This window comes from Crocodylus siamensis, chromosome 2 (genome assembly GCF_052110815.1).
Source record: "Crocodylus siamensis isolate JL-2025a chromosome 2, ASM5211081v1, whole genome shotgun sequence".
Lineage (NCBI taxonomy): Eukaryota > Metazoa > Chordata > Crocodylia > Crocodylidae > Crocodylus > Crocodylus siamensis.
Window position 1 is genome coordinate 164,773,392 of NC_143396.1, and position 26,881 is coordinate 164,800,272.

Below are 26,881 nucleotides of genomic sequence, written 5' to 3' on the forward strand. Positions count from 1 at the left end.
GTAGCCCAACATAAATCAAAAGAACCCATTTTACCAAGCTATTCATACCAGTCTTCAATATATTCCCACAATTAATGATGTTACCAACTTTTGTTGGATCTTCAAATTTTACCATCAATGACTTAGCTCGGTGGTGCTCAACTTACAGCTTGCGGGCCAGATCCAGCCCACAGAGGTATCTCAAAGGCCTTGCAGAGGTTTTAACAGTTTATTTCATCACTTACCTTTATCAATCAAACCATGTCATTTCAAAAAGCTATCAAGTCTGACAATGTATTTTTCACAAAACCACGGCGATTTTCATACAGCCTTCCTCTAACTACCCAATATGTAACCACTGATTTAGAGGTGAGGAATAACTGAGTGCATCTAGCTAACAGTACTTAGCTTGCATCATGCTATGAATAATGAATAGAGGAGGAAATAGGGCCCAGTTCCTTCATGAAGCTGAATTAACACCCTAGTTAAGAAGCAAACCTGATTTAGGATTGGTTGAGCAACCCAGGTTTTTCATTATCTTCTTTACTCAAGGCAGCACTGTTCAACATTTATCTGATGCGCTCATTCATAAAATGGAAGGCTACATTCAGCTATTCTTAAAACACACATTTTGTAGATCAATGAGCTTTCAGACTGCAGTTCTGAATTGGGGGGGGGGAACAACTAGTTTGGCTTTCACCGAGTCAGTCACACATTACTGATGCATAATGGGATTGAATGGGCATATGCAGAAGATGAGGATATGTAAACTTACTACACTACATAACTCAAACCCTGAAAACAACTACAGCAAAGACAGATGTTTATTTTATCTAAATTTCACTTTAGGTAAATGCCCAGAAGATTTACTGTACTCCAGAAGTACATCAGAGATAGCTGTTAAACTGTCCTATGGATGTGAAGTCACACACCGCCTGAAATCATGTTTCAGTTTAGCTAAATAGTAATCCTTTGCATCCCACACACTAAAACCATTTGGATAGGGCCAAGTCTGCAAAGTAGGAGGAGTGGGGGAAACTAGTTCCCCCTAGAAGCCAGTATCTTGATAGTAAAACACTTGAGACAGTTTTGGGATGATATTGGTTGGCCTGCAAATGACTATTTTATACTGTTTGGGTACACAAGCTCAATACCTTGCCAAAGAATGAACAATGCTGTATGCAAATTATGAAAAAGCGAACTTTATTTACATCTTTAAGAAATTAAAAAGCCAAAAGAAAAAATAAGGACAACAGTTAGATATTTTTTTTTATTTCTTAGAAGCAAGGGGATTCAGCAAATTTTGACCATGTAAAATTATATAAAAATATAGCCTTTGACTCCCTGCAGTGCAAAGAGAGACATACCAGTGACACTAACTGATCCATGGCTTGCCCCACAGACAGACAAATTGAGGTGCTTACACTATTAAGTACAAGTTTGCAACAGCTTAGTTGTTTTAAAGTAGTTCGTAGTCATAATTTTAGCACTAGTGTGTGCAAAACTGAATCCTTTCATGTTTTTAACTTGCAGCAGAAACAAAAAATTGAAAGGAGATCTAATCCTTTAGCACTGCATTTAAGGACAATGCTGTTGTAAAAATGTACAATAGTACATACTTTTATAGCAAAATAGTATCTGAACAGATTCAGTTTTCTTTTTATTAAAACAGACAGCTTTATAAAAAATGTAAACCTTCCAAAGGTTATCGTGTTTGAAAAGCTTAAAAGAGGCTTTACTTGTTTTAAAGAATACAATCAATACTACATCTCTGAGAACTTGCTTTAAGATGTTTTATTTTACCTGGTCAGTTTCAGCCTTAGAAGGGAACCCTGAAACAAAAGTAACACATCATGCACCCTTAACAAGTAGTGACACATCAACTGAAGATACTTCCTCTTATTGGAATACTCTCATTCAGTCCATGTTCTATTAGTTTTATATCCTCCAAATCATCTTTTATAATGCTGATCAAATGACTCAGGCCTTCTTGTTGCTGCTTTAAATGCTAAAAATAGTTTTAAAAAAGGAAAGAAGAAAGAAACTAAACAAACATGAAGAAAAAAAAATGTTCCTTAAGTTTATTTTAGAGACTTTCCAAATAGGATAGAAGTTACTGTAACATAAACCTACTGTTTGAAGTACATTACTTTAAGACATCTGGGTTAGCATTTAACAAAAATCACAGAACATTTCAATTTGCCGTAGCGATTTTACATTGGCACCACAGGATAATTACTCTGCAATCCTGATTACTATTCATCATACCATGAACTTATTCAAAGGAAAGCCAGCAACAGCAACAAATGAACAAGCTCATTTGAACCAGGTTTAGTCCCCTTAAAGTTTCAACACGCTGCTTTTTCTATGCTGTTACTTATAAGCTCACCTCAGAGAGCTAGTACCCTCCAGCACTCAAAGTATTCTATGATTTTGCTTGCAACTCTCCATGACAATTACTTACTTGCTTGATTTCCCGTAAGAGGTCTGCATCTATGTAGTATTTCTCTTCAGCCCTCACAGCTCCAAAATGATTTTGCATCCTGATCTGGGACATTAACTCATTTAATCGACCCTATGAATAGACACAAGACAAAGATATTGAGAGAGAAAAATATGGTTTCTTTTTGCCATCAGTGGTCCTTTAGATATAAAATCCTTAAGGAAAAAAAGAAGCAGCAGTTTTTGGCCTAGCTTCCCCATTCAAAGAAAGCACAGGGAATGCAATTTAGAGCAAAAACTAATAAGGACTATCTAAAGCTGTTTATAAAAACTACTTCAATACTATCTTTATAAGGACTAAGAGAAGAAATAGAAATCAACACAACAGATCTCACAAATCTTTTCCTGAGAAAGCATGAGCTCACTCTACAGCAGGGGTGGGCAATTATTTGGGCCAGAGGGCCTCTTAGCATAGGCAGAAGGAGAAAATCTTATTTGGGCTGAGTAAAACTTAAACTTAAAAGAGACTTCTACACAGACACACACCACCCAGCTGGTAAGTGTATAGGGGGGGAAGGGGGCAGGAAGGGAAGGAGTGTGGTGGTGGGGGGCAAATTGAGGCCCCCATGGTAAGGGAGAGAGTGGAGCAGGAGACTGGCTAAACGGGGCCCCAGGACAAGTAGTGGGAGAGTCAGAGCCCAAGCAGCTCATCCACAGGCATGGCAGGCACCCACCACTGTGTGCACCTCTAGGACATGATTGGGGGGAGGGCACATGCCCCACAAATCTGTGCGCAGGGCTTCATGGAGGTGGGCTGCCCGCTGCTGGTCCCCAGCAGCTACACAACACTGCATGCCTCCTGTGCGCTGGCTGCGCCAAGGCCCCTGCCCACCCATCGATGGGAGGCATGTGGCATCATGCAATTGTCAGGGCACCAGCAGCTGGACACAGAGCCACAGCCCACAGCGGCAGCCCTCCTCCCTGTGCACAGATTCAGGGGGCATATGCCCCCTTTGCCTGCCCCAGGGGTGCACACAATGGCAGGAGCCCCCTGCGCCTCTGGCCAAGCTGCCCAGGCTCCAACCCTACCACAACCTGCCCTGGGTCCCCGTTCACCCCAGCTCCTGCCCCACTCCTTCCCTCACTGAATGGGCCTCAATCTGCCCCACCACTCCCCTTCCCTCCTTGCCCCCTTCCCGACTACATACTTACCTGCTGGGCACTGGTCCACACACAGCAGGGCCAGGCTGAGTTCCTGGACGTCTGCAGGCTCCAGCTGCTCATCTGTGTCTGTGCACATCCCTCCCCTGCCTGCTGCAGCCACCCAGGGCCTGCACCCAGCCTGCCCTATAGTGCTCTGTGCTGCCACCACTGCCCCACATTTTGTGTGGGAAGGTGGGGTGGGGGAAGAGTCTAAGCTCCATTAGCCCTGGCTTTGTCGCCTATGCCTCTTAGGGAGTCTGGATGATCTGTCATGGGCTGGGTCAGCACCCTGCACCACAGCTCACCAAAACTCCTGAAGCGGCCCTCCAGACCAACCCCAGACAGAGAGAAAAAAGGTTCAAGGAGAAAACTCCCTGTACCCCTCCCACACCCCAAGTCCCCAGTACATGGCTGAGCCAGTGCTGCACTGTCTTCCCTACCAGGCCCTGACCCAGCAAAGCTCAGATAATCTGTGGCTCCTGGCCCTCTTCCCCATGAGCCCCTTCCTCTGCCAGCATGGAGAACCTTACCTGAGCTTCAACTCACTGGGCACAGGATTAGAGTGGTGCACAGACAGCCTTGCCAGGCAAAAGCCTAGCCAGAAGCGCCCCCTGCCTTGGAGCATACACTGGCAGCTCGGGGTGGGACAGGGTGGGCCAACTGGGAAGGGGGCCTGCTGCTGCACCTGGCTGGCATGGGGAAAAGGAGAAAGGCAAGAGGCACTGTGTGGGCCAGATGCAATTCTCCTTCAGAGAAGCAGCCACAGGCCACATAAAATAATCTGGTGAGCTGTATAAAATAATCTGGTTTACAGGCTCTATTTTGTCCACATCTGCTCTACAGAGAAGCTAACAGACTGGGGGACGTTCTTTTACTGTTCTACTACAATAAAGAACAGAATGGTCCTTTATTATGGAAAATGCTCACCTTAAACTGAGTAGGCGCATTGAGTTCACACTGAATTGTGTCTAACTGTACACGAAGCTGTTCCTCATCAGCCTGAATGGCATAGCCACTTTTCCTCTGTATCTCTTGCTTAATTAATACCTACAAAAGGAACCACTGAAGTTAGAGGTTTGGAATGAACATCTTACCTAAAATTCCTGCTATGTGCACAAACTCAGAGGCTTTAACCATGAGGGCTGCTGCATCTTGGACACTAAAAAAAAAGCTTTAAAGCATAAAAGATACAGCAAATGCAGAGGACAATATTCTATCTACACTTGCTTCTGGAACCTAACACTAACCTATTTCTTGGACTCAGAAAACAATTTTTCTGTATCTAAAATCCCTATGTTCTTCCATTTCCCACCACTGTATCTCATTCAAAACCTTTCACCTCCAATTCATTTTGCCCTCATTCCTGCTGCCCCTGAAATATAGAACCATTTGCCTTTTTTGCATCCAAACATCTCCTCTTGACTCTTTCAAAACTTCCTCTTTCTACCCCTCAATAATTGCCCCATCTTCCTTCTTTGATGGTGACCCCATCTCTTGCATTGTGTTTATTTTAAATGGCAAGCTATTTAGAGCCATTTAGACCATATTTTTACCCAAGTTTACAGAGTGCCCATACAGAAGTCTCAAAACAAGCTGCTGAAATACTGAATAAAATGCAGCATGTATTACGTGAACTATCTTCATCTGAGATCAAGCTTTCTGACATAACAGAAATGAATTCCAAACAGCTAATTAACTCAAGCATAACAGAATAATAATCCTAAATACCAGCCAACAAACTTCTTAATCATAGTAATCAGAAGTGGGAAAAACACTTTTTCTATAATTCAGCTTAATTTAGGAAGCACATAGTGCAGTCAAATGTATTAATTACAATGTTTAGAGAAATATAATTAGTCGCCAAAAGTGGAAGGAGTCAGGAGTGAATATAGCACCTGAAATTCCTTTTCTAACTCAATCGTTAAATGACTCGACGCCATCGGATTATTTTCCCACTGGAAGAGTCAGGTTTCCCAACAGGTCTCTGCAAGCTAGTCTATCTACTCATGCTGAATAATTCAAAAAAACTGTAAAATGAAGTAAATTAAAAATAAACAGATCCACTCTATTTTTCCATGTCTATGGACCACATATCAGATCATTTAAGTGTTACCTGTAAGGTTCTGTGAGAAAGATCCATTAGTTTCCTCTTGTACTGTGCTATTTTTGCCATAGTTGTGGTCTGATTTTTCTGTAGCTCACTAATATCTTCCGATATTATCTAAAAAGAAAAACACTCTTCTAGCTGGAGGCCACAAGACTTCCTTACTTGCGAGGGAAGTGAATGAGCAGAACTTGTGCGTTTCACGCCATTAAGAGATTCAAAGCAACTGTTAGTCCAAAAGATGCAGAGCAATATTTAAAAAATACCTACAGAAGCCATGACAATCCATGTAATAATGCTACCATAGTCCCTTTCACAACAGGTCTATTGAAGCCAAATCCTAGGCTTTTACTTGAACCACTGTCAGTTTGTTCTGCATGCATTTTTTTTTATGGTTAAAAGTTACAAATCTCTTCTATGTGGGAAGGATACGAGTGCAGCTGAGGAGCCCCATTCTTTCTGGTTCCTTTAGTTCCTTTCCTGAATTCTTCTATTTTCTCCCTCACTAAAGTCTCACCTCAGATGCTTACACCAAACTTATCACTATGATCATCACCATGGTATATTAAGATCTCTTAATAGTCCTGAAATAAAGAGAGTACAGGCTAGTCAGGCCAGGATTTAAAAAAGGGACATAGGGAAATCAGGCACCATACTCCATGAAAGTCTAGAGGCAAACAATTCTTGTACCCTCCTTTGAAAACCTGTGCTTGAACACAGACATTAAACTTTACCAGATAGCTGATAATTTTGTTTTCTCTCTCTTTTTATGAAAAATAAACTTTGGGGAAAAAAGAAAGTCACATAAAAAGTAACAAACAATAGTATATGTCTGAACATTAAATGAAAGCATAGGGACCATCTCATAGGCTTTCAGGTCTAACATATAATTAGAGTATGCCTCTGATTAGGAAAGTCCTAACAGCTTCTGTAAGGACAGGCTTATATACTTCTGGTCTACAGAAAAAAAAAGTTATGCTGTCTCTTGATAGGCATTGCAAGGTAAATAAAGCAGCAGCAGCTTCTATTACATACCCTAATCACTATTTCTAAAAGCAAAAAAGCATGATTGCATAAGTCAAGCTCATATGCTTCTCTACATTCTAAAGTGCAAGCCATTTTGAATTACTGAGACACATCCATGCTTTCAGTGTTCCTTTCTTACAATTGGTAGCCTGAGAACTCAGATATTTCTAGTGCTACATCTAATAAATAAATAAACCAAGCAAGCAAATGTTTAGGACTAAGCACAAAAAATACCACTTACATCTAATCTGGTTTGATGCTGTTTAGTCATTTGATCTTGGACCTTCAATCTTCTCAGCAGTTCTTTGAAACCCACCATTGGCACAGGAATAAGTCTGCAAGAATAAAAAAACCTGTTATAACTCAGAAGATTTATAGGAACATTCAATTTAAACAAATCACTCCTGAATTACACAGGTGAACTTAAGTGGTTACAAAGACAGTCACTTAATTAGCAATGTCACATTCAGAACTATTAACCTTTTATACCAGAGATGGGCAAAATATGGCTCGGATCCAGTCCAAGAGATTTTGTCCAGCCCACAGCTGGTCCCTCAGCCCAGCCCAGGTGCAGACGGCTGGTCCTGCCACCCTTGACTGTGCAGCAGGGCTGGGCGGCATGGCAATGCAACTCATTTCCTGGCAATCCTGGCAGCGGCAACTCCTTCCAGCTGCCACCACCACTAGATCCATCCCCACTCCCTAGGCACTCTGGACCATCTGCCCCACAGACACCACCAAAGGTGGGACCTATGTGGGCAGGGCATGTGATCAGGTGGATTGGATTGGGCTGCAGGCAGGCATAAACTGATGTCCAGGAGCAGGACACATGGGTAGGCAGGGCCAGAATTGTGGGGTGGTGTCAGTGTGGGGCCAGAGCCATGATCCACTGCCTGCATGTCCCTTCAACAGGCACCGGGTCCACAGGCAGGGATCATGGCTCTGCCCCAGGCCCTGGCCCCATACCATCACCATCCCAAGATCCCAGCCCTGGTTTCACCCACCCACAGTTCCATCACATTGGCCTGACTGGGTACCCTTCCTGTATGGGTCCCAGCTGATCTCCATGGAAACCCTGCAGGGTGGTGACAGTGTGGGGCCAGGACCCTGGGTAAAGCCGCAATCAGCTCCCTGCATGCCCCTACCTTAGAACTGGTGCATGTCACAGGGGCATACAAAGCAGATCATAGCTCTACCCCGGGCCTGGGTCCAGGCCCCACATGCCTGTCCCACTCCTGGATGCTGCTCCCTTGCCTGTCCACAGCCCCATTCCATCTGCCCAGCTGCACATGGAGCACAGTCACTTGGGGAGTTTTGGTGAGATGTTGTGGGGAACAGGAGGGAGAATGCTGGCCAAGTCTGCAACAGCTCACTAAAACTCCTTAAAGGGCCCTCGGGGCCAAATAATTGCCCACCCTTGTTTTATACCAATTATTAAGAAGGCACTGCTGACCCCAAAATCAAAGTTCTTAATGAAGTCATTAATGAAGTTCAGTTACTGTATGCCACCACAACTCTAATACACTCCAGAACAAGGGTGTCAAGCTTAACCACGACCCCAGGCTAGGTCCAGACCATAGGGGTCCTTGTAGGCTGGATGTAGATCTGGCAGCAGTGGCAAGATGAGCAACAGTGGTGCAGGAATTAACACAACCATCCCACATGTCTTTCCCCTTCCCCCTCCACCACCAACATGCACCCTGAACACAGTTCTGTAACTGGGAATTCAGCAGTGGGCCGTGTCTCCAAAGTTTTGACTCTTCTAGGAGCCCCACGGGTCATATGAAAATGGCTCCACACAATAGATCTGGTCTGTGGATTACCCCTGCTCTAAAGCTAGAGTTTTGCAACCATTTACTGCCTGTAAGTAAAAATCCAAACAAGACTTTTGACTCTAATATCACAATCTTCTGTTACCACAACAATACAAGTGTCTATTAACTTTAAGAGTACTGCCTAGACTGTGCATGTGTACAATGTCCTGACTCAACACCATCTCTATGCATTACTCCAACTGAGCTGATTACAGGACAGAAGAGAAAATTGAACTAGTTACCAAGGAGGATGAATTAGCTTCTCTTGGATCCTAGAAGAAGATTTTTCCCTACTTGTCATTTTTGTGAGGAGGTCTTGGCTTCAACTTTGTCCATCATCTCCTTGCTTACCTAGCTCAGAATTATGATCTCCACACTGCACAAATGTACCTCCTATGCCAGTGGTGACAGACAGCCTGTAGGCTGGATCTGGGCCATGGAGCTTTGTAATCCATCCTGTGGGTCACTAGACCAGCCTCAGTTCTACATACTGCATGTAGCATGCAGGCTGGACACAATACCATGTGTGCTGCAGGCAGCACAGCAGGTTGGGTCCAGGGCATCCTAGGCAGCCTGTGCCCTGGACCCCTGTGCAGTGCTGGGTCCAGTCTGTGGTGTTATGGGCTGCACATGACCCAAGCCAGGCCCAGAGCCTGGCGTGTATACAGCGAGTCCAGGGGCTGGCTGGTTCAGTATGCAGTTCACAGGACTGGGCTGCCCACACAAGCTGCATATGGTATGAGGAGTTGACAATGGGACACATGCTCCATGTAGTGCTCTGCTGGACCCAACGTGAGTGCACAGGGCCAGTCAGCAGGGCATCACACAGAGTGTGTTCCCCATGCCATATGCATGGCCAATCCAGCTGTGCATGCCCTGTACTGAACTAGCTAGCCCCAGAGGTCACTGAATGCGTGCTTGACTCTGGGGTCAGCAGAGGGTGTGCACTATCAGCAATGCATTGGCGGGACTCAGCACTTCATGTGATACAGGGGGTCAAGAAAGCAGGCTGTATGCAGTGCCCTGGATCAATGTCCATATGCTGCCTGCAGTACTGGGTCGTTTGCATGGTACAGACAGCATATGACATTTCCAGACCCTGGGGCTGGTCCATGAAGGACCCAATTCGATGGGTACTCTGCAACTGTTCCGTCCTGGTTTGGCCCACAGACTGGTTCAGGTATGCTCATCTGCCCTGCAGGGATGGATGAGTGATACCCCCCTCTCCTATGCTGTCTCCTAAAGTTGCCTATAAGATACTTTAGAAACCTTTCAAATGTCCCACACTTTCTTCTCGAGTCTTTACTGTAATGCTAAAAAAGTAACAGCACAGCCACAACTAATAAATAAATAAATAAATAAATAAAAATATACCAGCAGACTTACTTTTCAGGATCAGGATTATCCACTTTGGCTTGTTCCCAAATAATAGGATCAACACCTGCAAAAAAAAGAATTGTTTTTTCAGTAAGGACAAATCTCCACGTTATCATCCACAGCATAAAAAATACATAGCAGAAGCAACCCTATTTGCTATGGTAAACTGATAATAAATTGAAGATTAAATTGGTTATAGAATCACGGTCCCAAATCTTGTGGGAATACTGAGACCAGATTAACAGTTTTAAGCATCTTACTCAAATAAAAAAGAAAAGAGAAAATAGTGATTAACAAATGCTTTGGGAGTATGTCTTAATGCTTAGGATTCTACCAAAATCTTGTCAAAAACAATACAAAAATTGACACAAGCAAGAATTTCCTCAGCTAAACCATTTAAACAACCCAGGGAAGTAAGTGTCACTTTCAACAACAGGAAAACAAAGGAACCGGCCTGAAGTCATACAGCATGATTGTTATAGATCATAATTAGCACTTAATATTATCTATCCCAGAGTGTGTGTTCAGGTGCACACATTACATATATTCCTTCTGAGAAAATGAAGCCTAAAAGTAAGGTAAGAGTATGCTTTATTTTCATAGTAGGTAGGGTCGGAAGGGACCTGAGCAGATCATCAAGTCCGACCCCCTGCCATGTCAGGAAAGAGTACTGGGGTCAAACGACCCCCGCAAGGTGTTCATCCAGCCTCCTCTTAAAGACCCCAGGGTAGGAGCCAGCACCACTTCTCTTGGAAGTTGATTCCAGATCCTAGCCGCCCTGACATTTTGGTTTGTTTGGGTTGGTTTTTGCTATAGAAGCAACAGCACCCTAGGTGTTCCAGTTAGGACCATTTAAGATAGTTGAGAATCACTGACAAATGCCTAAGGCACCATGGCACCTAGGGACTTTGGAGATCCTTCCAATGGCACCTTGGAGTGCTAGACAAAGTTAACAATATTAGGTCTGCAAGCATGATTCACAAAATAAAGCCAGATATTTCAAATAGAAATCCACAGTTATGTTCTGAATTCTTTGCAACAGAAATACTACTCTATTTTTTTCCTGTAGTTAAAAAAATAAAAATAAAAAAAAAATTGTGAAACTAAGAGCTGGAATTTTCTGAGGGGCACCTCAGGTCTAAAAAGGTTGAGGACCCTGGTTTAAATCTTTGTTGGGGCCACTTAAAAGTTAAGCAGAAGAGGAGAGAGCACTACTTAAAAATAAAACAAATCAAGAATGATGACAAGCAGTAGCCACAATACCCCACCTCCCTAACTCGCAAACAAGTATCTTAAAGTTTCAGCAAATAAAGTAGCTTTGTGGATGTCTATGAAACTCTCCTTTTAAGCACTGCAGATTGCACAGGAGAAAGCATGAAACTAATTTTCAGATAAATATGGCTAGCAGACACTTAAGACTAGCATCACTGTAAAAAGATGCAGGGTCTGATGTTTCAATAATATGAAAGCATGACTAGTAAAGGAGCTAGTCCAAATTTTCACTGAAAAAACTGAAGTGTACTTACCAAGAATCATAGCAAATGATCACTAATGAGCTAATAATCATAAGTCATTTACAGTCAAGCAAGCTATGTCAATTCATAAATACTAAAACATCCTCAGGTAACATAAGATGCTTCATAACAGGGGTGGCCAACCTGTGGCACAACAGGGAAGGGAGCAGAGCAGTAGATAGGGCAGGGGACAGGGATCATACTGACATTCAGAAAGGGTTTGGGGCTTAATTTATGGCATGCCTACCAAAAGGGTTGGCCCCCTCTGCTTTACAACTTCAGAGAATTAAGAATAGCAAGCAATTGCTCAAGGTACACTAATCAGTAAAGAAGTTTTAAAAACTTAAAAATGTATCCCAATGCTCAGAAAATATGTAGCTTAAAACAAGAAAATTGAATTACAGGTTGTTAACAGTATGGCTTACAGTAGTGTGTAACCCCTTACTGTTGAGTTCTATATTTAGAAACTTTGCATCAATCAGACAATATAAAGCAGGGGCAGGCAATTATTTCAGGCAGAGGGCCACTTACTGAGTTTCAGCAAGCCATGAAGGGTTGCATGACAGGCAGCCAGCGGCAGATGCATATTAATTTTCTAAATGTTTAGGGGCCCCGCGGGCTGGATAGAATGGCCTGGCAGACCGCATCCAGGCTGCATTTTGCCCACCTCTGCTATAAAGTTATACTTTGGTAAAAGTATTAGCAACAGTTGCAACAGAGATGCTAGCGTGCAATATACCCAGTAAAACTACAAATGACACTTAAGCTAAAAAGTACACTCAGGTCCATCCTCCAAGTCATTCATAAGATACCAACCAGGGCTGGACTTAGGACAGATGCCTGCAAGACCCCATTTGATGCCTTCTTCCAATTAGACATTGAGCCATTGATGACTATTCTTTCAACACTATGATCTCACCAGTTACATACCCACTTTTAGCTGTTTACAAGCAGTTAGGTACACCATTAATTTAGTGCCACAGTACATACCAGCAGGAGCATTCTGTAAAAGCTGTTTGATTTGTGCAGGAGAAAGTTCTGTTCTTGCCATGGACATGGTGACGCCCAGCTGCTGTAGTGACGTCTTTATGTTAGCTTGCTCAAAATGAGCATACAAGGTTGTTGCTGGAACTCTTCTGGAAGTGCCATTGGGTGACCGCTCAACAACGTAAATGATGACTTCAGTCCTGAACAGGAAAATGTAAATAAGTCATAGGATACCAATATCCCTATTTAATGGCTTACTGAAATCAGATAAATTAAAATTACAGGCCTGGGACAACATCACAATCAGGAGGAGAAAATTACAATTTAATTTCTAGTGCCTTCAAGTCAATTACGAAAAAAAATATACGTAGCGGAATAGATTACATACCGACAACTACAATGACTAGGACATAGCACTCAGAATTACAAATATTCAATGTAGCTTTAAATACTGGTTTACTGTAAATGAATGAAGCTACGTAGCTTTTAAGAGGATCTACACACTACGTTTTTCATTGCACATTAAAACTAGCAGCAGCAGGGGAAAATGCACAAGACATCCTGCAGGTATCTATTTGATCTATGTCAACCTAGCTCAAGCTCGGTCACTGGGGAAAAGATGCAGATACTATAGTACTTGTCTTTTCAATATATTGAGTTATCCATTATGTTAGGATGAAATCAGAATGTGTGTGGAAGGTAATAACAGTCACAACGTGTTACAAATATTTGAGAGAGAGCTGGAAAAACAAAACAAAACAAAAAACAAAACAGACAAACATACGTATTGTCATGAAGTAATCTGGCACCAAACACACTGAACTAGTCTGTTAGGCAACAATAAGCAAAACAGTCTTCTAAGTTGATGCGCTATAAAAGATGTGTCAATGTGCATCCAAATACCAATCTACCTTAATCACCTGACAGGTAAAGCTTTCCTGTTGTTTAAATATTCAGCATATTTATCCTATTCACAGTAACCAATAAGCACAGTCCCAATTTTTCCTGTGCTGAACAGCAGGGGCGGGGAATAATTTATTCCCAGAACTTTGATTTTGGTGACACAGACAAGGAAGATGCAGTACATTTAACGTGTTATCCAAAATGATGGGGGGAAAGGAAATCACTATTTGGGTGGAACAGATGATAAACCTACAGGGGAAAAATAGATCCTGCCTAAAAATACAAATGACACTGCTTAGAGAAATTACACACAAAATTTTCAGTACATATTTGAGTATTCCTTTAAGAATCTAGTGAAAAGATTCAGCGGAGAAAGCTGTGACACTGAAGCAGACTGACTTTTAAAGGGGCAACATTTTACATGAGCAGAGAAGAACAAACAAAGAAATGGCCAAACTTGCACGTTAAAGAAATATTCACATACTGGTCATCTGGCATTGTTCTAACACCTTCTACATTAACACTGAGGGTCTGGTTTCCTCCCAATATTTTGTGCAGAGATTCCACTAGCTGCTGCTGTTGGCTTCGGATGTCTGTCTCTTTCCTATTGAAGACCAAGACCACTAGCCCATCTTCATCCTTATTGTTGGGCATGCAACTATAGCCCACAGCCTGTAGCACAAAAAAAGAAAAGAAAACCAAAACCACACCATGGATATCATTAAAAGTTCTAGTGAAAAAGGGATAGACCACTATACAAAGGCAAGGCCAGAAGATCAAGTTGTAGAACCTGAACCCTGAAAGATTACATTCTTTCAGGCATGTTTCAAACTAATGCCAAGTACAACCAAAGTACACATACAGTATTAATAATTTTATAAAACACTAGTCACACTGCCATTTTTTAAAAAGCACTCTCAAAGTTATCAGTAAATGGTTTGAGATTTGTTTGGTTGGTTTTTTTTAAAGGTAACTTGGAGAAATGTCTATTCTCAGTCTTCCAAAAAATTTCTACTATCGGGGAGAGTCTATTTTGTTCCAACTTTTTTTTTTTGTTTGTATTTTAGATCCAAGTTGAATCGAACAACAGAATATTATACAATTGTGAAATGAAAATGTAACAGCAGAAATGAGTTTTGAGTTGTTAATTATCAAATACACAATATAAACATTGAAAAGAGAAAAAATGAAGCGTTAAAATGTAAAATGATAATTACAGTTATCATAAGGAACCTCCTACCTTCCTACCCTAGATAAAGACAAAATATTGGAAGATAAGGTATGCAAACCGTGTACTTGTACAAGGTTTAAGCCTTGAAGATTATTTACTGGGAACTCTAATATATACAAAAGAGCCAGTCTTCCCTCTCAACAAAGTGTCAGCATTTTAATGTAGGCTTCTAAACAGCTTCTAAATAGGAAAACTCCAAACTTCTTAATTTTCTTTAAAAATTCATCTTTATTCTTTTTGTGATAAGCTTCCAGTTACAAATAGAATCTTGAACTGCTGATGATACAAAGAACAGAGGGGATGCAACAGTGATTATTTGTTATTTAAGTGATGTACAGGAAAAATTTAAACAGGATTCTCATGATGTTGTGGTTGATGGAATGGAGAACAACTTGATGTTACCCTGGAATTTATATTTTTCCAGTCTGAAAATTATCTTTAAAAGTCTCTGTGTTAGAATTTATGTGATAAGGCACTCAAATTCATTTCTCAAAGATCAGTTCCCCTTGGACATTAAAAAAAACCAACTTAATAACACTAACTTAGAAAAACTCTGCCAGTCATTACTCATTTGCACATGTTTGCAATCCTTAAGTGATGCCCTGATTTCTGAGCAGTCAAAGTTTCATCTGTTATGCACAGGAAATAGCACAAGTGTTTTAGTTACTAACAGCGAGTTTGTAACAAAACTAATTCCCATTACAAATTAAGTCTTAATGACAGCCAATAGCTTAGTTGTTTTCACATTTACACTGAGAAAGGCAGCAGAAATGTCATACCTTAAATCTGCAAAAGGGATTTTCCTGTGTGAAGTCCACTGGAGCAATGTTGTTGTTAAAGTATCCTTTTCCTGTCCCCCAAAAAGCTTGCAGCTGGTTCCACTTTGCCAAAATCGCATCTCGCTCATCTCCCAAGAGCGTAGGAGCTGAAAGAGCACTGGCAGTATTTATCAGCTGGTTACACTGGGAAGGTGCCTGAGTAGGCTGACTGTACAAGACACCTAATGCTGTATCAGACACACAGAAAAAGACAAAAGTTCTTTAGAAATAAAGGAAGATTAACTGGCTAAAGCATCTCACAAAGCATTAACAGCAACACTGTCTTTGCTGTTATCTGAATTATTGTGATTTTGGGGGACACCACAATCTTTGGGTGTAAATAAAGCAGTCCCAAGTTTTTTCAAATGATTTTTCACCTCCCATTATATATGGAAGATGACAAACTGGCCAAATCCATGACACCGAGACCTAACTGGCTCTTCAACTTATCACTAGCCGCATCTCAGAAAACAGTAGCTAAGAGGTTGTGATGGTGTTTTTGATTACTGCAAGCATATGCATAAATTCAGTGAACAACAAAGATGCTTACCACTTTTACGGTGTCGTCTTTCTGTTGAAATGTGAAAATTTTAACTAATGTGCAGTAGAGTTCTTCTCGCTCTAAACTTTTGCCACAATTCACACAGAGCTGTATGCATTTTACAGCTCTCTGATAGTTTTGATTAGCTCAGGATGCACAAAGCAAGTGCCAATAGCATGGATATTCAATAATAGAAAGCAACACCTTTTATGAAGAGGGGGTCTATATCTACCCAGTTCACAACATTCTTGGATGCTTCAAAAATCTGATAGGTAACTTGTGATTTTACAAAACCACAACAAAACAGTCAGCAAAGTCTGAATCTGTTCATATCTTGACTTTTCTACAAAAGACATTTGTCAATACTTCCTTCCTCATATAAATTCTGGCAAGATTCTCACTAACAATACTGAAACAAAGAAAGGACCTGAACTATATGTGGCATTTTCAAGGATGTACCACTACTACCTATGAGGATTCCAGGAACAGAACTGCAAAGTTATGCATGACATAATTCTGGTTGTTTGCGTGTATTTTAGGAATGTAAATAACAATTTAATAATATATCTGTTTAACCTGTTGTAATTACAAAGGTTAATCATTATGGCAACCCCAATGCAGGTGGTCAGGAGGAAGGGAAAAGCAAGGAGGGAGGTGGGAGAGGGGACTAGTATCTAATACAGGGGTTGGCAAAATATGGCCTGCAGGCTGGAACTGGCCCACCAAGGGATTTTCTCTGGTCCACAGTAGGTCCCTCAGCCCTCCCTAGCCCAGGCACAGGGTGGAGGGAAGAGGTGGGGTTGGGAGGCAGCCCAGGCCATATATGCAGCCAGTCCCACTGCCCCCCGGGTGCGCAGCAGGGCTGGGGCAGCATGGCAGCCAGACTGCATTTCACAGTAGCCTCAACAGCTGTCACAGCTACTGGACCTGGCCCCAGCACCACTGCCCAGGCATCCCAGCTCGTCTGACATGCACACACTACCAGGGTGAGAAGACCCTCACAGGCAGGGTGCAGCACCCAGAAGCAGGACAGGTGGATGGGGCCAGGGCTGGGAGTGCAGGGTAATGAGAATGCGGGGCCATGATAGCACAGAGTTGGGTCCTGGGGCAGAGCCACAGTCCACTACGATTGGTGCCAGTTCCACAAGCAGGGGCATACAGGGAGCAGATTGCAGCTGTGCCCTAGCCCCTGGCCTAGTGCTGTCACCACCCCAAGATCCCAGGGTCTCCATGAAGACTGGATAGGCCCATGTGGGCAGGGCATATGGCCAGACATAAGATGGGGCCACAGGGTGAGGTGGGGAGCTACATTTTAGGAGCAGGGCAGGCAGGACCAGGGCAGAGCCACGATCAACTCCCTGCTCATCCCTGCCCACAAAACCAGTGCCCGTCATAGGGGCATGTGGACAGTGGATCATGGCCCTGACCCAGCACTGTCACTACTCCAAGATCCCAGACCTGGCCGCACTCACGTATCCTGTTCCCAGATGCAGCTCCCCATCCACCTGTGGCCCCACCCCATCTATGTGCCTTGCCTGCACAGGTCCCAACTGGTGTCTAAGACCTTGGGATTGTTGGGCCACAATAGCATGGGGCCAGGGCCCTGGGCAGAGCTGTGATCTGCCTCCCACATGGCTCCTGCCCATTGAACCAGCACCCACTGGGTACCCCACACTGTCACAGGCACACAATCCAAGCCCTGGCCCACTCCACTTCTGGATGCTGCTCCCAACCTCTCACAGCTCCATCCCAGCTGCTCATCCCAGCACAGAGAAGAGCTACTTAGGGAGTTTTGGTGAGCTACTTGGTGGGGGAGACAGACAAACCATAGGTGTGCTGACCCAGCCCATGACAGCTCACCAAAACTGCCTAAATGGCCCTTGGACCCAAATAATTGCCCACTCTGTTAAAGTCTGCAGACCTCAGTGCAGCCAGCTGCAGCATCCCCACTGCCCGCCTTGAGCAGCCCATGCTCTGTGGTGGGCAGCAGGGGCCTGCCCAGAGCCTGGGCTGCCATGGCAAGCAGCAGGGAGGCTGCAAGTGGCTGCACTGGGGTCCATGGAGCCTAGCTAGAGATTCTAATCCCCACTCCCTCTCACCCTCCCCTCCTCCTTCCCTGCCATCTTCTGGTTCCTTCTGGGGCACCACGTGGCTTCTCTTCCCTGCCAGACTGTGCCCCCTCCCCTGCTAATTGATAACTGGTATGCTGTAACTGGTTATCATGGGACTTATCAGTTAAACAATTAATTGTCTGACTATTCACATCCCTAGTGTATTCACACCTAAAACTCCTCTGTGGCAGCAGAACCTTTATTTTTTTTGCCAACAGCTACAACATTCCTGTCAAGCAGAATAAAGTTTCTTCTGTCACCTGAAAACCAGAAGGTATGTGTAGATACTCCTGCCAGCCATAGTCTCAACAGTGGGTGCCTTTCCAGGGGCATTTCTCACTCTAACAATGCTAAGTAGAGTCGCAGTGAGCTGACAGAATGGCATGGATGTGTACACGCTCTGGCAATGGCCAAATATTAAGCAGTTAAGTATTAAATAATAATTAAAAATAAAGTCTTTGTACTTACAAGTCTGCTGCTGTGTACTGAATCCTCCAAAGCCTAATCCAGTTCCTAAACCAGTACCTAAACCAGTACCAGTTCCTGTTGCTGTGCCAAAACCAGTACCAAATCCAAACCCTTTGTTCTGAGTAGCACCAAAAAGCCCTAATGGGACACGTAAAGAAAAATTATGGAGAGAAGCAGAAAACAGATGAACTGCAATATAAAACAACTTTTAGAATACCAATTCTAATTTAAATCCAAGTCACCTATGCATATTTTCTATGACTAAAACTGATGGATTCTTACCAGTGGTACCTGTGTTGGTAGGAGCAGAAAAGCTAAATGCTGGTCCAGCTGTGGTGGTTGTTGTCCCAAACCCTCCAAATGCACCTAGGGTATGAGATATACAAATAAACAGAAGGATTTGCCACAAGGTATGAGATCATGATAAACTGCACACACTGATGGATTTTTATGAAGAGAAATGTTGACAGACAGATATGTAGATCACAAGCAAGTGTTTCACACTGATCACAGTTATCAGTTTTTTGACAGTAAGCAGGAGAGAACATGTGGACAAGAAATGTATCTTGTAATGAATGACTTAAGGATATGGAAATTTTACTTTTAGTTAACAACTTCCTTGGTCATGAAAAAACAAGTTTAATCAGTTCAGGATGTGCCTTTTCTATTTCCAGAATATTATAGCTAATACTAACGTTAGTTATTTTCATTCTCTAATTTTTAAAAAGCAAAGCAATTTTTGTTGAGCTTTTAATACAAAGCAGCATGCTATTTCTGTATTTTCTCATTTAAAAGCAACTATAAACACTCAGATAAGACCAAGCATTCAGCATAACTTGCATAAAGTGGTTGTGCATAATCAGGACCATAAACAGAAATATTGTTTTATACTGAATTCTCTTTTTTTCTCATGGTTTGGCAGACCTGTGGCAAAACAAGAGTTCATCAAGTTGGCAAGTGGATGATAACCTAGGTCACAATCCTACAAGAAGATCTATGAGGATGGATCCCTGTGGATCTCCAGATTTCCAAGAGACTGTGTATGGATGCAAGGATCTTCCTGCATGAATCACAGGGGTAGCATAGTAAATGCAGAATGGATATATCTGAATAATATAACAATACAAAGGAAGATACTCAGTTTTGCTAAGAGCATTAGATATCATGCAACCACATCCCTTAACATGTAAACATATAAGATAGGTTTAATTTGGCAGCAGGATCTAAAATATCTTCAAAGTGAAGATAGTCTCTTCAAATCTCCTTAACTGCAAATGTATCACCACACTATCTAACCAGAACTGCAGAACCAATGCAAGATGGTAATTTAAGAGACTTGACTGGGATCAGTCGAATCCAAGAGATCTGATGAGTAAAATATTAGTAAGAGTTCATGCACACAATACGTGCAAAATACAAAGAAAAATGTACTAGGAATCATTCTTGTAATCATAAACCAACTACAAGCTAATTTTTTTTGTGTGGTAGAACAGTCCACTTCCACCTCTGAAGTATTTGCAAGTGTGGTCTTTCTTGTTGGGTTTGTCTGTCAAGGGAGTGATCCAGGTCTGTGAGATCCCCCCCAGGCTACACTGCTTAAATATATGTTACTTAAATATATGCTTATTTTGGAAATTCTCTGGGGCTTTATCTTGAATGGTTGGCAACACTTGCATGCTACAAAACTTACTGGCTTATGACATCTAGCAGGTATAGTCTGATGTTTTACTTTTTTTGCTAGAGATCTAAATCAACAGATCCCAGCTGTCTTTAGTCCACAGAAAGTTGACAAGTCATGAGGTGCAGAATCCTCTCTAGTTTCCAGCTATTTGAGTTCAGGCTCAACATAAAAATGTGTCAAAGCAACTGAAAGCAAGGGAGATAAACCAAAATAGACATCCATTTGTGGCTTCTGCCACACAGAAGAAACAGGTGCTTTCCCACAGGGACTGGAGCTAGCAGCAACAGAATAAGGCAGCTAATCTATGTAGGACAAAGCTAAAGCTGTTGTAAATGTACATGAAGTAAAATACGTATTTAAACTGAAAATACAAGAGAGAAGGAATGAAGAGCATAAGAGTGAGTGCTTAACATTTTTAGTACTATACTGAGCATGGGGACATAAGATGACAAATAGGAAAGGTCTGCAAGACACTCTTAAGATGTCCAAACAATGGAGGAATGTCATAATTTAAATAATATGAGGCCAGACTGCGTGAAGGCTGTCAGGTATTTTTGCATCATGGTATCTGAGATTAGCTGGGATAGACCTACTGGTCCAGGGTAAAATACAGGAAAAGGCCTTGTGATTTAAGGCATGCTCCCCCCACCTTTTCATGTATCAAAATCCCTCAGCAGTCATGTCCCAAGTTGGCACCAATTCAATCACTACCCAAATTATTAAAGTCGCCTTCCATACACACACACAGTAGGAAAGGTAACAGGATCTCAGGTAACCCTATGCAGAAGAGCCCATTGGACAGACCATCGATCATAAAGGCACAAAGTAAGGCAACTACTGAAAACAGCATGACAAAACAGCTAGCTTGAAATGACATACTACACATACATATAGGTCAGAAGTACAGGAAGAGTTAAAAAGTATATTTAGAAAAGCAGAATTATAGTCAATTAGCGAAAGCAAGCTTTATAGAGAAATAACAAACAGCATGGTATACACAAAGCATCAAACAGATACAGTTAGTTGGTGCTAATTTGTCAATACAGAAACAAATATTAACATCTTAAAATAGCAATGCATTAGTCATGAATCTATTCAACTTGCCATACCTAAGCATAAAAAATAAAAAATTTATACTGAGTTGTTTTCGACTATGCTTTTGTTTTGCTCTTTCAAAAGATCAGTTTTATGCAACTGGATTAAAAAAAAGTTTTCCAGTTACATATGCAAGCTCCCATTCTAATAATGTTGTAATTTGACTAAATTAATTTCTCTCTTTAAAATCACCATACACGTCACAAAATATTAGTAAAATTAGAATATGCATCAAAGGTTTGGCTTGAATTAGTCCAGGTTCAACAATAAAAGCAAGTCAATAAAACACAGGTGATGGTGCCTCTTTACTCAGCACTGATGAGGCCTCATCTAGGGTACTGGGTCTAGCTTTGATTTTGACATTTTTAAAAGGACATGCACAAGTTAGAGAGGATCTGGAGATGTAAAGCAAAAAATGATAAAGGGCTTGGAGAGCAAGCCATATGAGGGGAGGGTGTAATAGACACTCTGAGCTTGTAGGAAAGGCAATTAAGAAGAGACATAATGGCAATCTGTTTCCAAATACCTGAACAACTGCTATAAAGGGAGAGGACACCTTTTCTCCCTTGCTACGGAGAACAGGACATACCAAAGAGCATGAAGTTTCAGCGAAGTAGATTTAGATTGGATATGAGGAAAAACTTGCTCACTATTAAAACAGTGAGGCAGTGGAACAGACTGTCTAGGAAAACTGTGGAATCTCTGTCTTTGGAAGTTTTCAAGAGGAGTTTGGGTAAGCACTGGTTAGAGATGATCTAGGAAGAGTAATGCCTGGAGTGTTCTGTAAAGAGCAACAGCTGGAGGCTCATGAGGCCCTGATCTCTCACACACACAGATCACTGAGATTATAAAAGCAGCTCTGCAGGCTAGAGCAGGTGGATATTGGAGAGGACTACTCAACAGCAGGAGAAAGGAAGAGAGGTCTGCAACTGGTTTAGTTACAAAAGAAGATTAAAGGACCCAGAATAAGTTTAGGGAGGAGACAGGATGACAGAAAAGGGAGTTCTGGCTCTCCTGTTATGATGTGTGGAGTTGTGTTTGTGTTTGCTGTCCCCAGGTTGCACAGCCGAATGGAGGGTGTTTGGTTTATCCCATGCTTCTGAGCATCGCTGGGTGTCAGACGGGGCCAGGAAAGAATTTTTTCCTCTCCTTGCTACAGGTGCCAGTAGGGGTCTCCACCTCCCCACCCTGTTTTCTTCATAAGCACTGACTATTGGTTGCAGCCAAGGCTGGGGATTTTGACTGGGACAAAATCCCAGAGGTTCCAGGGTTGTGACCCTCTACTTAGCGTCAAACTGATTGCCACATTTAGTATCAGGAAGGAACTTTATCCCAAAGTCAGACTGGTATGAACACTGAGGGAATTTGCCTTTTTCTGCAGCGAGGGCTATACCCCCTGTTGGATCTCAAATGCATTTTACTAACTCCTGGAGCAGCAAGACGCTGACAGCTCTTGTCCCCAAGCTTTACCTATGGCAAGCCAGGGTGCTTCTGGTGTTTTGGGGCATTTTGCCTTGTAGCTGTGCAATAGTGGTTTTAGGAATAAATTAGACAAGGACTTGTATGGGATGATTTGGATAGGAATGATCTGACCTCAAGCACACGGTTGGACTAGATCAGTGTTTCTCAACCTGTGGGTTGTGACCCAAAAGTGGGACACAAGAATATATAAAAGGGTCACAAACAAACTTAAAAAATAGATCAAAAAAAACTTTAAAACAACTGATTCTCCTTTAAGGGAGAAAAACATGGGAAGCCATGGCTTTTCCCTTGCAGGCTGGCAGAATTCCAGCCTGTGAAGGGCTGCTTGGAGCCCTATGCCTCACACACCCACCCGCTGCCCCCCACACTAGAGGGATGGGGCCTTGGGGCAGGGCAGCAGGTTGGGAGTGAAGAGCACTGGGTTGGGACTGGCCACTGATGTTTACAAATGGGTCCTGGACCTGTTACAGAACCACTGGAGTAGATGACCTCTAGAGGTCCCTTCCAGGCCTTACTTTCCATGATTCTATTAACTTACACTAAATTGCATTTAACCAGTTAAATATGATTGTTGAAATGCATAAAACTGACAAAACTACTGTAATACAAACAGTAATGAGACTGCGGAATGGATAGAATTCCTATACGAGCAGCTGTAAAAACCCCAATATCCCAACGGTTTATTCTTCATAAATGAGAATGGTTAAGAAATACCAGTTACGTGTTTTCAGAAGGGAAGAGTCAAGTTAAGGTAAATACACAGCTGTTTATTTCAAATTGACAGAGCTATAAGGGACTGCTGATTCCTGTTGCCAACAAACACCCCCAGAGTACACATTATGCAGAAAAAAGCTAGACTGTAATTTGAAGAACAAGTTTGCTTCTGTGCATTGTTTCAACAGTAATTAATAAACAAAGGCTAGCAACAAGAGCTATTAATTTAGTGCTGATCGTATAAAATTTGTTTCTCCACAGAAACTGTTTAAGTGTGATGTGTTAATGATAACCAAGTGAAGTCCAATGAAGAAACATAAGAAAGATGAGAAAACAAGACGGCAGCAGTCCAAGAATCTACAGTAAAGAAATATGACTTTACAGATCAGCTCTGCAATTATTCAGTGTTACTAACATCTCAACATGGAATTATTGTTTTTAAGTAAATCTAGCCATTTGTGAAGTAAACATTATTTAGTTTTACATTGGACAATGCGTAGGACACCATGTTTCACTTTGTTTTAGCGAATATGGTGTTTTGACAATGTTCTCTTAACATGTATTTCACTGAACTTGCACAGAGAACCCAGAAGTTAGTGAAAAGATTTTCAAAACAATATTCGTAAATTCTATTACAATTTATTACATTGTTTGGTCTCTCTAATTTGTCTTATGCAAAAAGTAATGATGTACTTAAAACATTTATATACCAGAGTTCTGGAAAGAATTCTTGGACCCTGCTATCCACATTCATTACAAACAAGCATATGCATTATCTACCTGCACTTGCCAGACTGTTACCAAAATTGAATGGTGGCGCTGAGGTAGTGGAAACACCGAAATTCCCAATATTAAAATTCACTGCAGGGCTAGCAGTTAATCCGAAACCCCCAAAATTAAACCCACTGGCAGTGGAGTTTGCCGTTTCAAGCCCACCAAATCCTGACAAGTGGGAAGCAGAAAGAGAGCAAGGTAGCATTAGTTTTGAACAGAAGGTATGCTTAAGAAATACAGCAACTTTTTTTTCACTGGCAGAGGCTAGAAAAATTGGACAGATTAGGAAGTTAGAAGAGCGTGCGAACAAGAAGGTACTCCATTTCAAATAAGATTAATTTATTCCATCCAAATGACAGTGAGAGAACCTCTCCTGTTGGCCAGGCAGTTGAGCTTTTAGTGACCCAAATGTTTTACAGGCTGAAAGGGCTGAAAATAATTTGGCCTTTTCTAGCATGTGGAACCACCTAGGACTCCGGCATCCAGTCAACCATCATTGTTTAACAAGGGCAATTGAACTTCCCCTTCCAATGATTTAAACAAGGGATGCTCAGCCTCTGGTTGGCAAGTCAAATGCAGCCCATGGAGCTTTGAAATCCAGCCCACAAGGCTTTGCAGAGGTCAGGAAATTTAGCAGCAAGGAAGCAATGGCAGTACTACCAAACCTCTCAGCTGCCAAAATCCTAGTTCCAAACAGATGGACCAGGGCCAGGCCAAGCCCCACCCACTATGTAAAGCTGGACCAGAGCTGGGCTGCCCACCTCTGTAAGGTAGGACAGGGCCTTACTGTGCCAGCCCTAAGTGTTAGATTGGGTCCACTGCCGAATCCAGCCTGCAGAGCGATCAGGCACTGCCCATCTGGCCTGCTGGTGAAACAGGTCAAGTACTACCAATTTAAAAACATCTTTCCCCACCTCTCCTCATATACCTCAGATAGATTTCCACATACCACACCTATCTTGGAACTTCTTTTCACTAGTAAAAGCTATTATTTTCCAGCACACAGATGGCTGTGAAGACCTGACAGTGCTGGTTGCAAGTGACCAATCAGTCAGTACAGGCCAGGACACACTATGGGTAGACTTACCTCAACTAATCATGATTGAACTTTTCATAATCATGTTTATAAAGAAGAGTTGAACAAAATATAACCCGCCAAGGGATTCTGTCTGGCCTGTGGCAGGACCCTTGGCCCCGCCTAGCCCAGGAACAGGGGATTAGCCCAGGAGGGGCATGTGCAGTCAGTTCCACAGCCCCTGGGCATGCAGCAGGGCTGAGACAGTGCAACAGCTGGACTCACTTCCTGGCAGCCCTGGCAGTTCCTTCCGGCTGCCACCACTTCCAGGCCAGGCCCTGCTGCCCAGGCACCCCAGCCTGTCTGCCCTGCAGCCACTGCAGAGTACATAGCCAGGCAGATAGGATGGGGCTGTGGGTAGCAGTGTCCCGGAGTGGGATAGGTAGGTGGAGCTGGGATTGCAGGGCAGGATCTTGGAGTGGTGACAACGCAGGGCCATGGCCGAAGGCAGAAGTGCAACCTGACATCTGTATGTCCTTGCAATGGGGGCTGGTTCCACAGGCTTGGGAGTGCAGGTAGTGGATCATGGTTCTGCCCCAGGACCTGAACCTGTCAGTGCCCCAAGATCCCAGCCCTGCACCTCCTTCCACCTGGCCATGTGGTCTTCTTGCGCAGGTCCTAGCCAGTCTCCATGGAGACCCCAGGATCACAGAGTGTGACAGCATGGGCCCAGAACCTGCGGCAGAATCGTAATCCGTTCCAGCCCCGAACTGGTGCCTGGTGCAAGGGCACGTGAGGAGTGGACCACGGTTCTGCCCTATGACCCAGGTCCCTGCTATCATGGCTCTCCAATCCCAGCCCCAGCCCTGTCAGCCCACCCCAGGACCCCATTCTGTCCACCCGCCTGTGCACAGAGCTGAGCCAATTAGGGGGGTTTGGTAAGCTATTGCCCATGGCAGCTCACCAAAACTCCCTAAGTGGCCCTGCCTATATAACTGCCCAACTCTGCATTCAAGCACCTTTGCTGCTTCAGTGAAGATGAGCCCTGGGTATATTTTTATTCTGACACTGGTCCCTATCACTGCTGGCCCCTTCAACCGCTGACCCGCAAACAGACTGTTCTGTGACATTTCCTATTAGAAAGAGCTGCTTGGAATAACGGTGCTGCTAGGGGCTCCCTGCCCGCCTCCCGTCGCAGCAGGGGCCGCCTGCGCCCCGGCGGGAGGAGTAGGGTAGGGTAGGGTAGGGTAGGCTCGGCTCGGCTCGCGCGCCCAGCGCCGCAGCGTGCCTCAGCCAGGGTCCCGCTATAAAAGGCCCGAGTGAGGCCCGAGCTGGAAGGCCACCGGGGGGCGGAGCGGGGCGTCCGGTTGCCAGGCAGCGGCACTAGCGGAACAGCGACCGCCTCTCGCGCCGCCCGGCTAGGCCCGGCCCGGCCTGGCGGCCCCGCACTCACCCGTTGGGTTGGTGACGCCGGCGCCCCCGGTCGCCCCAAAATTGAAGGCCATGAGGCGGCGGCACTGGAGTAGGGCAGTCGCCGCAGAGAGCAGCCGGAAACGCCGAGTTCGGGAAACACTTCCGGCCGAGCCCTCGCCCCGGAACCAG

At 43.4% G+C, this 26,881-nt stretch overlaps 1 protein-coding gene across 1 annotated transcript; it reads right to left on the reverse strand.

The window, feature by feature from the left end:
* Positions 1-1,165: 1,165 nt before the first annotated feature.
* Positions 1,166-26,881, reverse strand: NUP54 (nucleoporin 54). Its single transcript, XM_090032037.1, has 12 exons — positions 26,733-26,881; positions 18,801-18,884; positions 18,519-18,656; positions 15,360-15,586; positions 13,834-14,021; positions 12,450-12,646; positions 9,955-10,009; positions 6,996-7,089; positions 5,738-5,845; positions 4,552-4,671; positions 2,444-2,554; positions 1,166-1,987 (listed from the first exon to the last, which is right to left on the reverse strand). Exons 1-12 carry the CDS (start codon positions 26,782-26,784, stop codon positions 1,859-1,861), a joined length of 1,503 nt encoding a protein of 500 aa, XP_089888163.1. The 5' UTR covers positions 26,785-26,881; the 3' UTR covers positions 1,166-1,858.

Coding starts and splice junctions, on each gene's coding strand:
- NUP54 (XM_090032037.1), bottom strand. CDS start 26,784: ATGGCCTTCAATTTTGGGGCGACCGGGGGCGCCGGCGTCACCAACCCA. Junction 10,010..12,449: donor TTTACAGAATGCTCCTGCTG/GTATGTACTGTG, acceptor TTTTTTTTGCAG/GTGTTGATCCTATTATTTGG. Junction 2,555..4,551: donor ATGCGCCTACTCAGTTTAAG/GTGAGCATTTTC, acceptor GTCTATTCATAG/GGTCGATTAAATGAGTTAAT.